Source organism: Theropithecus gelada, chromosome 16 (genome assembly GCF_003255815.1).
Source record: "Theropithecus gelada isolate Dixy chromosome 16, Tgel_1.0, whole genome shotgun sequence".
NCBI classification, from domain to species: Eukaryota; Metazoa; Chordata; class Mammalia; order Primates; family Cercopithecidae; genus Theropithecus; species Theropithecus gelada.
The window spans coordinates 35,722,651-35,741,788 of NC_037684.1; the positions used below are offsets into that span (position 1 = coordinate 35,722,651).

The following is a 19,138-nucleotide window of genomic DNA, read 5'->3' on the forward strand; positions in this document are numbered from 1 at the left end:
ATCCAGAACCTACAAAGAACTCAAACAAATTTACAAGAAAAAAACAACCCCATCAAAAAGTGGGCAAAGGATATGAACAGACATTTCTCAAAAGAAGACATTCATACAGCCAACAGACACATGAAAAAATGCTCATCATCACTGGCCATCAGAGAAATGCAAATCAAAACCACAATGAGATACCATCTCACACCAGTTAGAATGGCGATCATTAAAAAGTCAGGAAACAACAAGTGCTGGAGAGGATGTGGAGAAATAGGAACACTTTTACACTGTTGATGGGATTGTAAACTAGTTCAACCATTATGGAAAACAGTATGGCGATTCCTCAAGGATCTAGAACTAGATGTACCATATGACCCAGCCATCCCATTACTGGGGATATACCCAAAGGATTATAAATTATGCTGCTATAAAGACACATGCACACGTATGTTTATTGCAGCACTATTCACAATAGCAAAGACTTGGAATCAGCCCAAATGTCCATCAGTGACAGACTGGATTAAGAAAATGTGGCACATATACACCATGGAATACTATGCAGCCATAAAAAAGGATGAGTTTGTGTCCTTTTTAGGGACATGGATGCAGCTGGAAACCATCATTCTTAGCAAACTATCACAAGAACAGAAAACCAAACACCGCATGTTCTCACTCATAGGTGGGAACTGAACAATGAGATCACTTGGACTCAGGAAGGTGAACATCACACACCGGGGCCTATCATGGGGAGGGGGGAGGGGGGAGGGATTGCATTGGGAGTTATACCTGATGTAAATGATGAGTTGATGGGTGCAGCACACCAACATGGCACAAGTATACATATGTAACAAACCTGCACGTTATGCACATGTACCCTACAAGTTAAAATATAATAATAATAAATAAATTTAAAAAAAAAAAAAAAAAAACTAGGCTGGGTGTGGTGTCTCACGCTTGTAATCTCAGCACTTTGGGAGGCTGAGGCTGGTGGATCACTTGAGCTCAGGAGTTTGAGACCAGTCTGGCCAACATGGCGAAACCCCATCTCTACTAAAAATATTAAAAAAATTAGCCATGTATGGTGGCATGCGCCTGTAATCCCAGCTACTCAGGAGGCTGAGTCAGGAGAATGGTGTGAACCAGGAAGCAGAGTTTGCAGTGAGCTGAGATAGCACCACTGCACTCCAGCCTGGGTGACAGAGTGAGACTCCATCTCAAAAACAAACAAACAAACAAAAAACAGAAAAATTAAAAACCACATAATGATTATGCTTTATATTTTAAATTGGTGTGAGATCAACAGGACTGCCCCATGTGGTTATACGGGTTGTGCTTTGCACAAAGGTGCCTGTTGAGAGAGCATAAATGGAGGCTGAAATGCAGTTCATACTCCAAGCCTTGAACCTCTGTGCTGGATTGCAGTTGCCTACTGAGAGGTACCCTTTTTTTGTAACTAATGCATAGAGAGGAGGTGCCTTTTCCCAATTCACACAAAAGCACAGTGTGAACTATCTGAGGCCCTGGGGATCAAGAGCTTCAATCTCAAATTTTAGCCTTTGTTTACATCATCAAGTGGTAGAAATCTTTAGATCTACATGTACAGGGAGGCATGTAGCTCATTCAGTTTCTAATGGATGAATGAATGAAGATAAAGTCTTATTATAATACATGTCAGTAGCCCATCGTATTATTCTCTTTGTCGTAAAGTTTTTTCGTTTCAAGTGCTGCTTGAGGGAAGTGGGCCCTCAGTTACAAATAGAAAATATTGTGTTTCCTTTGGAGACATTTTGGTTCAGATAAATATTTAATCTGAGGTTTACCTATGGTAAATTTTGGACAAATTATTTTGAATGTTTTTTACACCATAATAGCTTGTATACATTTATCTTTGTAGAGATTAAAGAAGTTGCTAACATCTTGTCACATGTTGATAATGGCAAGATTGGTGTACCTGATTTGGAGCATGCCTTGAAATGTTTGAATGTTAATTTAACTGAGGAGGACTTCAATGGAGCCCTTAACTGTTGTAACGTCAGTGGTGAGCATTTTTTTGGCCTGAGATTCTTTTCATTTTTTTTTCTACTTATGAAAAATAGTCTTAGAGTATACCTATAAGGATAATATACTAATGGGAGTCATTTTTCTGTTGGAGGCTTAGGTTGATACAAATTGGAGCCAAACCACTCTACTAATTTAAATATTTATTGAACATATCTATTCATACTCATATGGATACTATACGTGCTTATTTAGAAAATTACCTTTCATTACTTACAAGCATGGGTGGAAAAATACCATAAATTGTATAATAAAATAAAAACATGACAATAGCAGCTTATTTTGATATGCAGTCTTTTTCAGAGGAGATCCACTTTCATTTGTTTTTTTACAGTACTTGCTCCATTTTGATTTTTAACCAAATAAAATATCTGAGGGCTCACTACATTTAAAAATAAGTTATTTAGTTTTAGTGATTGTTTTCAAATAGTCCACATTTACCTTTGTTTTCTGTCTTTGACTGCATGTAATACGTACTTGATCTCCTTTCCTATACACATTTACTTTTAGGAAGTCAAATCATTTGGTAATACTTCTAGAAGCTGCTGAGTTCTGTTGGTTTTTGGTGAACTTTTATTTTCGGCTTATCTTAACCAATTTGTGTCTTTGGGAATCCTGTGAGTCCTAGGTTTAAGAATACCTCTCCAGTACAGTTTAGTTATTGATTTTGCAAGGTTCCCCAGATTGTTATTCACCTAGGTCAATTTTTATGTTTTGACCTCAGTTTTCTCACACCATCAGACTGGTATAAATTTAGACTTCACACCCACATGAGATGCATACTGGGCCTTCAGTTTATCACAAGAGATTGTTTTTTCCCCTGTCTCTCTGAATTGGGAAGATTTAGGCATCCTTGTTTATTTGAGTCAATAAATATAATATTTTAATCTCTTTTTTAAAAAACCAGGATTGAAACCCTTTAAGCATTTCAGTTTTATTTGATATCTAAGTTCCTACTCTTATTTATGTGGGCTCGAATCTTTTTTTTAATGACTCTGTATGAGCATTTAAATCAAGCACCTAGCCATTTTTGGGTCTCATCTCTATCCCAAAGATAGTTTTAGTGTTAGTACTCAATGCTTAGCATTCTGGATCTCAGTTCCCAGTTAACTCTTTGTTATTTCCTTCATATGACTCAGTCACACATTCATGGAATGTTACATGTTATAGAGTGTCTCTAGGGATTTGTAGTGGGATGGTTTCTGCACTACCCAGGTCTGCCATTTTGTTTAAACTCAAAGTCTCTTTAATATAATTACAGCCCTAGATTGTCTGCTGTGTCACATTATTGCACGTTACTTCACGTGTGACTGTGTGTGTGTGTGTGCATGTGTGTGTGTGTGTGTACGTGTACATGTGCATGTATGTGTGTATTCTATCTAATAACATTGTCTCCTCTGGCCTTAGACTGCATAAATTCAAACACAACCTCTAACACTTCCTGACTTTGTGACCTGGACAAATTATTTAGTTTCCATTTGCTTTCATCTTTCAAAAATAGGCATGCAAAGAGTACCCACATCATAGAATTATTATGAAGATTACATGATTTAATATATATAAAACACCATAAAAGGGTGCCTAGTATATATAAGGAGCTAAAAAATGTTAGCTATTGTTTGCTAGTAATATTATTAACTGTTCACTGGGTGGTTTTAAAAAGTGTTAAAAGTTCTATTGAAATAGTTTCAATCATTTGAGCTAGAGTGAAATTTTAGCTAACTATGGTAAATCGGTCTTTATTTCATGTGCCAACTCAGTATCAGGTTTTTAATGTCAGCATTTTTGACTTTGATCTTTCAGATAATATGGAGGTGGATTTAAAAGATTTCTTAATTAAAATGAAAGAAAGTCCACATTTCCAAAAGTCCAAAGGTAAGTGAATACTTCTTGTTCAAGAGAATGGCTAGAAAATAAATATTTAAAAATGACATTTAAAAATGACTATCTGGATTTCAAGTTTTTAGTTTTCAGTCTCTCTAGTTTTAAAAAGGATTTCAAGCCACTTATGATGTATAGTATGAATAATAATATAAAAATAAGTGGAGAAAATTGGGCAAAGATATAATGAGGGGGAAAACAAGGCAAGGTTAAAAAGATTAATATGTGCAAGGTCCTTTCTCAAAGGTAGTTAGGTTTTTCTTCAATGACTTCTGGATCTATGAATTAAATCATGTATGGAATTGGATGAGGGACCACCAGTTTTTGTGAAATCTTAAGTCGTGCCGCTGGAGTTTTCAGATGTACACAACTGGACTGCCCATCTATTTCAGTTATAGAAATCCTAACTTCAGTTAATCAGTCCTTCTAAATCCCTGCAGTGTCAATCCCTGTATTATTCTTAATACCACACTATCTATGTTGCCTAACCACATCATTTTGTCCTTGCTATTTAAAGACTTCTGCTTGGCCTCTGTCCCTGAGGTTCGTCTTATTCTTTCTGAAATTAGGGAGACCATTTCAACATCAACATATTTTCCTAACCCCCAAGTCTGCAGAGAACACCTACCAAAGAACTCTTCATGAATGCAGACACCCTTATCAATGGCGTATTTCTAAATGCTTTGATGAAACAAATTTCTTTGTATCACATTTTTTACATTTTAATATCTCTAAAATTGGATGCCTTATAGTATTTTTAATTAGATGTAGTTTTTAAAATTTAGACATAATTCATATACCATAAATTTCACCCTTTTAAAGTGTACTGTTCAGTGATTTTTAGTATATTCAGAAAGTTGTGCAACCATCACTTTCTAATTCCAAAACATTTTCTTGACCGCAAAAGAAACTCTGTACCTGTGAGCAATTATTCTCCATTTCCATCTCTCTCTAACTACTGACGACCATGAATCTACTTTCTGTCTGTATGAATTTGCCTCTTTTGAACATTTCATATAAATGTAATCATATTGTATTTTTTTGTGTCTAACTTCTTTTACGTAGCATGTGCTTTCTTTCTCTTTTTTTTTAACTTTTATTTTAGATTCAGGGGGTACACGTGCAGGCTTGTTATCTGGGTATATTGTGTGGTGCTAAGGTTTGGGATATGAATGATCCCATCACCCAGGTACTGAGGATAGTATGCAATAGTTAGTTTTACAACCTTTTCCCCTCCTCCCTCTCCCCTCCTCTAGTAGTCCCCACTTTCAATTGTTGCCATCTTTCTGTTCACGAGTACCCAATATTTAGCTCACACTTGTAAGTAAGAGCATGCAGTATTTGGTTTTCTGTTTCTGTGTTAATGCACTTAGGATAATGGCCTCCAGCTATATCCATGCTGATAGTATATGTTTTCAAAGTTCATTTATATTGACTCTTGAACAATGTGGGGGTTAGGGGCACCTTCTAGATAATATGGAGGACAGACTGGATTAAGAAAATGTGGCACATATACCCCCATGGAATACTATGCAGCCATAAAAAAGGATGAGTTCGTGTCCTTTGTAGGGACATGGATGCAGCTGGAAACCATCATTCTCAGCAAACTATCGCAAGAACAGAAAACCCAATACCACATGTTCTCACTCATAGGTGGGAATTGAACAATGAGATCATTTGGACACAGGAAGGGGAACATCACACGCCAGGTCCTATTGTGGGGAGCGGGGAGGGGGGAGGGATAGCATTAGGAGATATACCTAATGTAAATGATGAGTTAATGGGTGCAGCACACCAACATGGCACATGTATACATATGTAACAAACCTGCACCTTGTGCACATGTACCCTAGAACTTAAAGTATAATAATAATAAAAAAAAGATTGCTTAATGAAAATGAAAGAAAGTCCACATTTCCAAAAGTCCAAAGGTAAGTGGATACTTTTGCTTCAAGAGACTGGCTGGAAAATGAGTGGCTGCACAGTCAAAAATTCATGTATAATTTCAGACTCCCCTGAAACTTAATTACTAAGAGTCTACTGTTGACTGGAAGCTTTATCAATAACATAAATGATTAACATGTATCTTTATGGCATATGTGTATATATATATATAAAATACTGTTTCTTACAATAATGCAACTAGAGAAAAGAAAATATTATTAATAAAATGAGATAGAATATCTTGACTGTTCATTAAATGTAAGTGGATCATCATCCTCATCCTCATCATCTTCAAGTTGAGTAGGAAGAGGAGGAAGAGGAGTTGGGTTTGTTATCTCAGGAGTGGGAGAGATGGAAGAGGTGGAGGAGGTAGAAGAGGAGGCAGAAGAGGCAAGGACACTTGGTTTAACTTTATGGAAATACATCATAATTTCTTGTCTGACGTTATTGGCTTTTCATTTCTCTAAAAATGTTTCTGTCTGATACCAGTCTTTCACTGTTTGCTTTAGTTTCAGTGTCCACATCATAGAAGGGTCCATATCATAAAATAAGTCAAAGCAGTCTTGAATAATTGGAACCCTTCTACCAGATTGTCAATTTGTTTCCTTGCATTGCTTCTTCTATGTCTTCTTCCTTGTCATCTGGCACTGGTTTGAGAGTATTCATCTCTATCAAATCATCTTCAGTTAATTCTTCTGGTGTGGTGTATATTCTCTTGAATTTCTCCCAATAGCCACATCTTGAAACCTTTTACCCTTTGCCATTTTTTTTTCTCACCATTTCCACAATCTCTCTCATGATCTTGTTTAGCTCTGTTATAAATCCTGTGCAGTCATGCACAACATCTGGACACAGCTTTCTCCAGTAGTGTTTGGGGCTTGATGTGGCATCCTACTGAAGCCTTTCATATTCTCTCTGTCAGGATTTTCTTCCACAGTGTTGACAATTCTTTCCATAGAGTACCATGTGTAATGAGTCTTTAAAGGTTCTTATGACCCCCTAATGTAGAGGCTAATATCATATTTGGAGCCAAGTGGACCACTTCAATGCCTTTGGTGTTGAATTCATAGAGTTTTGGGTGGCCAGAGGCATTGTCCAATATCAAAAGAACTTTAAAAGGCAGTCTCATCCTTGCTTCAGGGACAAAGCATTGATGGAACCAATCTAGAAAAAGCATTCTGGTTTTCCAAACCTTCTTGTTATACAATCAAAAGATGGGAGCAGGTGTGTATTTTTTCCCTTCAAGGCTTGAGGGTTAGCAGCTTTATGGATCAGGGCAGTCCTGATTTTAAACCTAACTGCATTTGCACAAAATATTAAAGCTAGCTTACCCTTCTTAAATCCTGGTGCTTGCTTCTCTTCTCTACTAATAAATGTCCTTTGTGTCATTATTTTCCAGAATAGAGCGCTTTTGTCTGCATTAGAAACCTGTTCTGGGATATATACTTTCTCCTCAATGATTTTCTGGAGACGTGTATTCAAATCCTTTATCCATTTTAAAATCAGGCTTTTTATTGTTGAGTTGTGAGAGTTATTTATATGTTCTGGATATTAGACCTTTATCAGATAGATAATTGCAAATATTTTTTCACATTTTGTTAGTTGTCTTTTTTCTTTCCTGATGTCCTTTGAAGAATAAATGATTTTGAATTTGGTAAAGTTCAATTTATACTTTCTTTTGTTGCTTCTTTTGATGTCATAAAGATAATCCAAACTCCTGAAGGTTTACACCAAAGTTTTCTTCTAGTTTTAGCTCTTTTATTTGAATCCTTAATAAATTAGAGTTAATTTTTGTATGTGGTGTGAGATGACAGTCCATTCTTACCTTTTTTAGTCCAGATATTCACTTGTCCTAGCATCAGTTGTTGAAAACATTGTTCTTTCTGCACTGAGTGATTTTGGTACCCTTAGAGAAAATCAATTGATCATAAATGTATGGGTTTATTTCTGGACTCTCAATTCTATTCCTTTTATATTTATTCTATCCTTATATCAGTTTTTGATTGCTATAGCTTTGTTTAAAGTAATAACCTAAACAGTAATTTTTAACCAGAGCAGGGTAACTAGAATTATCTGTAAAGCTGGTTCACCTGGTTCTATCTGTATATGATGAAGTAGCTTGTATTTTATAGAATAACTATAAAATCTGGTAAAAAATAAGCAACATAAGCAATCACCACAACTGTTTAAGGGCAATGGGCAGTAACCAAGCCTGTCAGGATTCGTGGGGCCATAGGATAAACACAAAGAAAACCATATTTAAGAACATGAGCGTAAAATGGCTGAAAACCAACTACAAAGAGAAAATCCTAAAAGCCACCAGTGAAAAGTTATACATTATTTTCTAAGGAGCAAAAAAGTTATTGATGGCTGGGTGTGGTGGCTTATGCCTATAAATCCCAGTACTTTGGGAGGCCATGGGGGGAGGATCGTTTGAGGCCAGGAGTTTGAGACCAGCCTGGGCAACATGGCAAGACCCTGTCCCTAAAAAAAATTTAAAAATAAGCCAGGTGTGGTGGCACATGACTGTAGTCCCAGCTACTCAGGAAGATAAGACAGGAGGATCGCTTGAGCCCAGGAGTTCAAGGTTGCTGTGAGCTGTGATCACGCTGCTGCACTCCAGCCTGGGTGACAGAACGAGATCCCATCTCTAAATAATGATGATGATGATAATAATAATAATAAATATTTGTAGCTTTCTTTACATAAAATTGTTATAAAATTATCATTGGAGGAGCCTAGCTTAGTTCATGAGTCGATAGTTTATTGGTTATTACTGTTCAGGAGTTACAGTGCTGGTGAAATGCACCTGTCTTTCAGAATGCTGTGGTCCATCTCTGATGAATGCCATCGACAATGGAATAACATTAAAAACTAAACTTTTTTAAAGGCTGTGAACATCGTATTCTGTATTAAAATATCTTTTAAAAATGAAATAATATTTTAAGAAAAAACAGAAAGTTCACTACCAAGAGGTCTACATAAAAGAAATGTTACCAATATCAGGAATGAAAAAAGGGACATAACTATGGAGTACACAGACATAAAAAGATACTAATTATACTTTTATACCAATGCATTTGAAAATTTTTATGAAAAGAACAAATTCCTTGAAAAACTCAACTTACCAAAAGTAGCTGAAGAATAATTAGAAAATCTGAAGAGTAACACCAGGTTCAGATGGCTTCATTAGTAAGTTATTTTAAAATTTAAAAAGGGCTGGGCGCGGTGGCTCAAGCCTGTAATCCCAGCACTTTGGGAGGCCGAGAAGGGCAGATCACGAGGTCAGGAGATCGAGACCATCCTGGCTAACCCAGTGAAACCCCGTCTCTACTAAAAAAAAAAAAAAAAAAAAAAACTAGCCGGGTGAGGTGGCGGGCGCCTGTAGTCCCAGCTACTCGGGAGGCTGAGGCAGGAGAATGGCGTGAACCCGGGAGGCGGAGCTTGCAGTGAGCCGAGATCGCGCCACTGCACTCCAGCCTGGATGACAGAGTGAGACTCCGTCTCAAAAAAAAAAAAAATTTAAAAAGGATATAGTACCATTCTTACATAAACTCCTTCAGAGTTTAGAAGCAGGAAGAATATTTCCAACCTCGTTTTATGAGGCCTATGTAATCTTCATATAAAAACCTTACATGAGGACCAAATTATAATTCGGTCCCCATCATGACCACAAATGGGAAAAGCTTTAATAAAATAGGATCAAATGAAATCTAGTGATATATAAAAAGGAAACATATATCGCAAGTTGAGTTATTTTTAGGAGGGCAGTATTGGTATTAATTAACAAAAATTAAAGTGTAATTCTCCATATTACAAAATAAAGGAGGAAAAAAATTATCTTAACAGATGTAGAAAACATATTTGATCAAATTCAACACCCTTTCATATTAAGGGGTACTTACAGAAACCTACAACAATCATGTTTAAAGGAAAATTTTAAATTCTTGCCCACGGAGATTGGGAATGAGACAAGAATGTCTAGTATCATCACTTCTGTTCAACAGTGTATGAAAGTCCTAGCCAGTACCACAGGCAAAACAGAATAAGGAAGATAAGAATTAAAAGAGAAGAAATGGAACTTCCATTATTCATTGGCAATATAATTAATAGGCAGAAAAACATGAAACTATACACTGGTTATTATATTATTGTATTTCAGTTAATGAGCAAATTTACCAGAGCTGCTTGATACATGATCAATTTAAAATTATAATTCTATGTTCAAAAATTGTATTTCTGTAGTTTGCCACAAACAATTATAAAATGAAAATAAAGATATGATTTGCAATGGTACAAAAAAGTAATTATTTAGGAGTAACTAGTGAAACAAGTTTATAATTTTTAAACAGAAAACTACAAAACAATTTGACAAAATTTAAAGAAAAACCTAAATAAATGGAGAGATACATTATGTTTTGTAGTTTCAATATGCTTTCGGTTATCACCAATTTGAGCTATATATTCAATGCAATCCCAATCAAAAGTCTAGCATAATTTTATAGAAACTGACAATCTGATTTTAAATATGAGAATAAATGCAAAGGACCAAAATAGCCAGGGCAAAGTTCAAGAAGACAAAGTTGTAAAACTCACGTTGCTTTACATCAAGATTTATAACAAAGTTACTGTAATTAAGACAGTGTGGTATTGACACAGAAACCAATAGAGTAGAATACAGAGTCCAGAAAGAGATCTACACATAATATGCCCATCTCCTTTACAACAAAGGTACCACTGCAGTGGAGCAAGGAAAGGATGGCCTTTTAAATAAATGAGGTTATTTCAATTGAATGTTCATTTATAAAAAAGTTAATCCTGGTGCCTTCTTTATAGCATTCACAAAATATGTATCATTTTGCTAAAAATGATATTACCAGGACAATTAGCAGAATGTGAATGGGTTTGAGAATTAGATGACATTATTGTATCAATGTAATAATTTCCTAATTTTGATGATTGTATTTTTATTATGTAGGAGAATGTTCTCGTTGGAGAAAATACACAATAACATAGTTAATGGTGAGGGGGCATTTTGTTGGCTATTTACATTCAGATATTTCAGATAAAATTTTGTACTGTACTTGCAACTTTTCTGAGGGTTTGAGATTGTTTAAAAATAAAAAAGTTAAAGAATTTTTTTTAAAGGGTTGCCAATTGGTGATGCGTATACAGAAAATAACATTGTAGTCAAATTTTAGGTACCTGGATTTTGTTAGGTAATTTCACTTCTTTGGATTTTAGATCATTTTCCACATGAGTGGTTTGGTCTCCAAAGTCTCTAAGTTCACTGATGTAAATTGAACTTTTCGCCTTAAATATTTCACATTTTAAAAAGTTGTATAGGTTTACTATCATAAGAACTTAATGGATAAATCACCTTATTATATAATGTGGATTACTATAGTAATTACTGGCCCTGAAAAATTAGATATATTCTCTTACTCTCAGTTTTCTTTTCCTCAAAATAAGGATAATAATGCCTATATCATATGATAGTTGTAAGAATTAAGCAAAACCATTTCCCTGTAGTAGCTACTGATTAAAAAGTTACAAAGTCAAGAGATGCAAAATGTAAATATATCACATTTTTATTAAATCAATAGATTTCCTTTTCGAAAATTCAGTGCTATAAATTGAATTTTATGCCTCCTATATATTACATTTTGAAAAATTGGGTAGGTTCACAATTAGAACACAATTGGCCAATAACTTTGTTATATGGCATAGGTTACCATAGTAATTACTGTCTGAGTGCTACTGGAAAAATAATGTAAGTTTTCTTATTATCCTTTTCTTCTTTAGAATATCAATGGAATTTGAAACACATTTTGCTTTTATATCCAGGCATTGGAATCCTTTTCATTCAAATGGTGTACGTAGTTGGGTCCATTTTGAGTGCTAGCTTCTTTAGGATCCAATCTTCACAGTGTTAATTCCTTTTTTTAAAGAAGAGAACCTTAATGCTCAAAAGGATAATAGGCTAATAATTCTTCTATAGATGTAAGAATTGAGACCATGCCTCTGTATTACAAAGTTATAGAGTCAAGTGTGTAAAAATGTAATTCTATCACAGTTTTTGGTTAAATCAGTAGTCAGTGTTTAATTAGTAGTATTATGACTGTTCAAAATAGCTCATTGATGAGTCAGTAGTCATCTCATTACCTCCATGCCTCTTTGCATGTGCAATCTCTTGCCTCCTCTTTCTCCTGGAGTTAACAATTATCTTTTAAAAAAACGTATGTATTTTCCTATAGACCTATTACTTTTTCCCATGTTTCAGACAAAAAATTTTTGTACTGTACTTGCAACTTTTCTGAGAGTTTGAGATTGTTTAGAAATAAAAACAATGTTTAAAAGCTTTAAAAAAAGGGTTGCAAATTGGTGGTGTGTGCATATGAAAAACAACATTGTAGTCATATTTTAGGTACTTGAATTTTTTTTTCCTACTGACCGGTTGTATGATGTTGCATAGGTAATTTCACTTCTTGGACTTTGAACATTTCTGGCACAATCATGTTTGAAATGTTAGTCAAACATTGGCTATGATTTTTGAAATCATAATAAAAAATGTTTGAATATTGACATTTTCAAAATACTCAAACACAGTTTTATGTACTTTAGATGCTCTGATTTGAATTGTTTCTCCCCTACACCCACTAAACAGCTGTCATCCCAGAATTTCTTTTTAGTAGTATTCTATGGCTCACATGTTTCCTGAATCCCTGTCATGATTTACTCCTTTATTTTGCTGAAGCACATTTTGCATTAGGTTTCAGAGTAAAACAACATGGGATATGTAATTTTTGAGTCTTTGAATGCTTCCCAATATCCATATTTTACCTTTATCTTCTTTGATTATTTGGCCAGGTATTAAATGTTAAGTCTCTAACATAGTGCTTATCATGTGGTAGTTGCCTTATAAATGGAAGGTAGTATTATTGTTGGATCACATTGGAGCATGGTTTGTGCTCTTACATCCAACCAGCTATACCTTCTATTTCACCTTTAAGTTATTTTATTTATACAATATTCTCAACTGGGGCCAGATTGACTAAGAAGTGGAAGAAGCAGCTACCCATGTCAACAAAGGACTGAAGTAGTTATTTTTCACAATATTAATATCCAGTTAATTTCTTAGAACAAAATTATGCTTATAGGTTATTTATCAGTTTAATCATTTTAAGGTAACATAACTTTAAGTTAAATAATGAAAGATAATTTTGATTTAAAGATTATTTGTAATGCTTTGCAATGATTTCAGGGCCACATATGAAGTAATATGTGGCTCAAGGGATAAAGGTTGACTACCTATATGTTTCTACTTGAAAGGCACAGTGGTTAAGAGGATGGGCTTTGGAACTATAGGGTCTGTACTTAAATCCTGTCCCTGCCACTTACTACCAATATATTATTTGGTAAGTCACTTAATTTTGCTAACCTCAGTGTTTTCATCTGAAAAACAGGGATGAAAATGCCTATCTTGGGATTATTATAAGGACATTTGTAATTTGGTAAAGTGAAATTGCTTGGAACAGCGGCTAGCACTTAGTAAGTGCCCTGTGACTGTTAGCTATTATAATACACTCTAGTTTTTAAAACTATACAAATTGTTCCATGTAAAATTCTAGAATCAGATCTTCATATTTTATGCAACCTGAGTCTATTAAGTGATAACTAATAACATATGCTCTGTTTCTGCTGTTGAAACGTTTGCTTTTGCTCTCTTTCTGCAGCTACACAGATACTCTTAGCTGCTACCCAAATTCTCCAGAATGATCTAATTGATGTCTCTGACCTCAAGACGTTATTGATGGACAAGGACCTTCATACAGCTAATGCTATACTTACTGTAATGTTAAGACATGTACCTGAACATGGTTAGTAGTTTCAATGCATCTATCTTATAAGGACCATCCTCTACCAGAGGGGTGGAAGGTCTATGGGTAGGACACACAGGGATGGAGGGTATCCAGTGGAAGCTGAAGTGGGATGACTGCTGGACACTGGTACTGTGCCTACAGGTGTGCCAACCCTGAGCTTCATTGAGCCAAACGAATGGGGAAGTCAGAGCTCATCTTATCCCTGTGTGAGTCCACTGATGGTACCTAGAGGGTGAGATTATTTTGTGAACTGACTGACATGGGCAGTGGTCAATCAGAATGCCACATGTAGAGTAAAACGGGGTCCTGGAGGCCCTTTTGGTTTTTGGAAGGTGAATTATGGTGATATCCAGGGATACCGTGGAGTGTTACACATAGTGGTGGCTCAGGGCAGCAGATATCTATAAATATAAAAAATAAATTTACTATTTTAATGACAGGTATAGCTGAATATTATCCATGATGGGTTCTTAAAATGAGTTGGGGAGTATTTTTTTTTTATGTTTTTTAGAAGAGACTTTTTTCTTCCTTGAATGTTGAGTAGAATTCATGAAGCCATGTTGGCCAAGAGTTCTTTTTGTGAAAGGCTTTGGATTATTTATTTAATGTCTTTAAATGAATAGGATTAACAAGGTATTTTATTTTCTTGTTAGTTTTGGCAAGCTGTGCTTTTAGAGGAATTTGTTCATTAGATCTGCCTTTTCAAATGTATTGAATAAAGTTGTTCTCTTTTTGACATCTGACATAGCTGTAATGCTATCCTCATTTTAATTCTCAAAATTAGTGGATTGTAGCTTCTTTTTTTTACCCTCGATTGAACTTCACAGAGTTTTGAATCTTATTAATCTTGTAAAAAATTCAACCTTTATCTTGATTGACCCTTTTAAAAATTTATTTCCGGGCGCGGTGGCTCAAGCCTGTAATCCCAGCACTTTGGGAGGCCGAGACGGGTGGATCACGAGGTCAGGAGATCGAGACCATCCTGGCTAACATGGTGAAACCCCGTCTCTACTAAGAAATACAAAAAACTAGCCGGGCGAGGTGGCGGGCGCCTGTAGTCCCAGCTACTCGGGAGGCTGAGGCCGGAGAATGGCGTGAACCCGGGAGGCGGAGCTTGCAGTGAGCTGAGATCCGGCCACTGCACTCTAGCCTGGGCTACAGAGCGAGACTCCGTCTCAAAAAAAAAAAAAAAAAAAAAAAAAAAAAAATTTATTTCCTCTTTATTATTTTTTGCTTTTATCTTTACTGTAATGTCTACACTTGATCTTAGCCAAAAGGCTGATAAGTGATTACTATATGCTAACTTATTACAATTCTTTTATTTCTAATTTTTATGGATACATAATTATTATACACATTTATGGGGTATGTGTGACATTTTGATACAAATATACAATATATAATGATCAAATCAGGATAGTTGGGTTATCTGTCACCTCAAGCATTATCAGTTCTTTGTATTAGAAACATTCCAATTTCACTCTTTTAGTTATTTTGAAATGTAAATTATTAACTATAGTCACTGTATTGTGCTACTGAACACCAGATCTTATTCCTTCTAACTGTATTTTATACCCATTAACCAACCCCTTTTTTATCTCCTTCCCACTATATCCTAACATCTATTTTTTCTTTGTTTGTTTGTTTTTTTTTTTTTCTTTAACTCTTTTTTTTCCTTTTTTCAGTCAACTTCTCTAGGGTGAATATATCCCGATTTCTAGTGATGAATATTTAGCTCAATTATTTTAAGGATTTTTTTTTTGTTTGTAATACATACCTCACAGCAAAATTTCCTCAAAACATTCATTTAATTACATCCTACAAATTTTGATGTATAGTATTTTAATTATTGTTCAGGTCAAAATTTTTCTGATTTCTGTTGTCATTTCTTCTTCAACTCATGATTGTAGAAGTATGTTTCTTAATTTCCAAAAATTTGAGGTTTTATAATCATTACATCATTAATTTCTAGTTTAATTGCATTGTGGTCAATGAACGTACTCTGATTTTAGTCTTTTGAAGTTTGTTGAGAGTTGATTTATTGACTGTGATAATTTTGGTAAATATTTTTTGTGATTGAGAAGAATATATAGTCTGCAGTTGGGTTGGGTAGGAGTGTTCTATATATTAGATCAGATTTATTGTCAAATTCAAATTTTTTTATATTCTTACTGATGTTTTATTTCTTTGTTCAATAGTTACTGAAACAGTTGTTCTAAAATCTTCTACAATTTTATACAATGATTATGTATTTGTCTACTTCTCCTTTTAATTCTGTCAGTGTTTGCTGTCTATAGTTTTTAGCCCATGTTGTTAATATGCTGACTTACAATTAAGGCTGGGCATTGTGATTCATGCCTGTAATCCCAGCACTTTGGAAGGCTGAGGCAGGCGGATCACTTGAGCTCAGGAGTTTGAGACCAGCCTGGGCAAGATGGTGAAACCCTGTCTTTACAAAAAGTACAAAAATTAGCTAGGTGTGGGCCGGGTGCAGTGGCTCACACCTGTAATCCCAGCACTTTGGGAGGCCGAAGCGGGTGGATCACGAGGTCAGGAGATCAAGACCATCCTGGGTAACACAATGAAACCCTGCCTCTACTAAAAAAACAAAAAATTAGCCAGGCGTGGTGACAGGCGCCTGTAGTCCCAGCTACTTGGGAGGCTGAGGCAGGAGAATGGTATGAACCTGGGAGGCGGAGCTTGCAGTGAACTGAGATCGCACCAGTGCATTCCAGACTGGGCGACAGAGTGAGAATCCATCTCAAAAATAAAAAATAAATAAATAAATTAGCTTGGTGTGATAGCATGAGCCTGTAGTCTCAACTACTTGGGAGGTTGAGGCAAGAATTCTTGAGCCCAGGAGGTTTAGGCTGCAGTAAGCTGTATTTGTACCACTTCATTCCAGCCTGGGTGACAAAGTGAGACCCTGTCTCAAAAAACCTGATCTATCATCCAAATTAATAGAACATTTCGTTATAAAGTATTCATATTTGTTTTTAATGATGCCTTTTATCTTAACATCTACCTTGATATTAGTATAGCAACATTGGCTATTTTTTCTTTTAGGGATAGCGTATCTTTTTTGTCATTTTACTTTCATTCTTTCTGTATCCTTATATTTTAGATATATCTCATGAATAGTACATGGCTTTGCCAGCCTGTTAGTGTCTTAAAAATTGTTTTATTTGAAATGTTTACATTTACACAAGAGTTTTAAAGATAGTACAGAGTTCCTGTGTACCCTACCCAGCTTCCCCTAATGTTAGCATCATACATAACCATGTAACATTTATTAAAACAAAGATATTAATATTGGGACAGTACTATTCATTGAACTACAGACTATATTTGGATTTCACTAATTTTCACTAATGTGCTTTAGTGTCTCAGGATCTAGTCTGGGATACCATGTTACATTTAGTTGTCATGTCTTGTTAGCCTTCTCTAGTCTATGACAGTTTCTCAGCCTTTCCTTCTATTTAGTGACATGATACTTTGGAAGAGTATTGGTCAGATATTTTGTATAAAACCTCAGTTTGAGTTTATCTCATGACTAGCCTGGGGTTATGGGCTTTTGGGAAGAATACCCCAAAGGTAAAGTGCCCTTTTAATTGCAACATATAATATATTATATTAACATGATTTGTTACTGATGATATTAACCTTGATCACTTGAAGTGGTGTCTGCTATATTTTTTTGTCATAAAGTCACTGTGTTTCCCTTTTTCACAGTTTTTGTTAGATGCAAGTCACAAAGTTTAGCCCCATGCTCAAGGAGAAGAAAATTAAGCTATTCTTCTAGAGGGAGGAGTATCAAAGAATTTGTGGACATGTGTTAAAATAACCATAGTAATTAATAAATATTTTGGAGGAGATACTTTGAGACTGTGCAAGTATTCTGTTTCTCCTCTAAGTTTCTCCCACTAATTTTAGCATTCATCGGCAGATGAATTGCTAGTCTGTAGCAATTATTACTGTGTTGTTCTAATGTTGATTTTCTACTTCCCTCATTCCTTCTACATTTTAAAATTATTTGAAATTCTTTGGCAGGGACGATTTATTCTTTCACTCCCATTAATTAATTAGTAATATGTCTTTTAATTAAACCATGTAGTTAACTTACACTTGTAGATTACTAAAGTATTTGGGTTTAAATCTACCATTTTACTAGTACTTTCTATTTCAGCCACCTGTTCCATATTTCCTTTTCTCTTTCCTTGTCTTTTGGATTTTTTACTTTAAAAATTACTCAATTTCTTAGACAATAGCAAAACAAATATGACAAAAATGATATAAAATCCTTTTGGGTGTGATAAGTGTGTTCCTTATTTTCTTGTGATTATTGTTTATTTGTGTTTACAAATATCAAAACTTTGTCAAATATCACAGAAATTGCTGTCTGGTGTGATCCAGAGCAATCAGACAAGAGAAAGAAATAAATGGCATCCAAATCAGTAAAGAGAAAGGCAAGCTGTCACTTTTCATTGATGATATGATCATATACCCTGAAAACCATCAAGCTTCATCCAGAATGCTCCTATATCTGATAAACGAATTCAGTAAAGTTTCAGGATACAAAATCAGTGTATACAAATTAGTAGCACTGCTATACACCAACAATGACCAAGCTGAGAATCAAATCAAGAACTCAATCCTCTTCATAACAGCTACAAAAAAAAAATAATAATAAATACTTAGGAATATACTGAACTAAGGAGGTGAAAGACCTCTACAAGGAAAACTACAAAACACTGCTAAAAGAGATCATCAGTGACACAGATGGTCATGGATGTGTGGAATTAGTGTTGTGAAAATTACAATACTGCCAAAAGCAATCTACAGATTCAATGCAATTCCCATCAAAGTACCATGATCATTCTTCACATAACTAGAAAAATGTCCTGAAATTCATATGGAACTAAAAAATAGCCTGCATGGCCAAAGAAAGACTAAACAAAAAGAACAAATCTGGAGCATCACATTACCTGACTTCAAACTATACTGCAAGGCAACAGTTATCAAAACAGCATGGTACAGGTATAAAAATAGGCATGTAGACCAATGGGACAGAATAGGGAACCCAGAATTAAAGCCAAATACAGCCAACTGATCTTTGACAAAACAAACAAAAACATGAAGTAGAGAAAGGACACCCTATTCAACAAATGGTGTGGGGATAATTGGCAAATCACTTGTAGAAAGATGAAACTGTATCCTCATCACTCATCTTATACAAAATCAGCTCAAGATGGATCAAAGACTTAAATCTAAGATTTGAAACCATAAAAATTATAGAATATAACATTAGAAAAACTCTTGTAGACATTGGCTTAGGCAAAGAGTTCATGACCAAGAACCCAAAAGCAAATGCAACCAAAACAAAAATA

General features: G+C 35.0%; 1 protein-coding gene across 1 annotated transcript in view; it reads left to right on the top strand.

Annotated features, from left to right (window-relative positions):
- The window catches only part of EFCAB13 (EF-hand calcium binding domain 13), a 125,240-nt gene that overhangs the window by 100,177 nt on the left and 5,925 nt on the right, over positions 1-19,138 (top strand). The window contains exons 20-22 of the mRNA XM_025362903.1: positions 1,880-2,023; positions 3,847-3,918; positions 13,605-13,748. Coding sequence (XP_025218688.1) covers positions 1,880-2,023; positions 3,847-3,918; positions 13,605-13,748 — 360 coding nt within the window. The remainder of the gene's footprint in view (positions 1-1,879; positions 2,024-3,846; positions 3,919-13,604; positions 13,749-19,138) is intronic.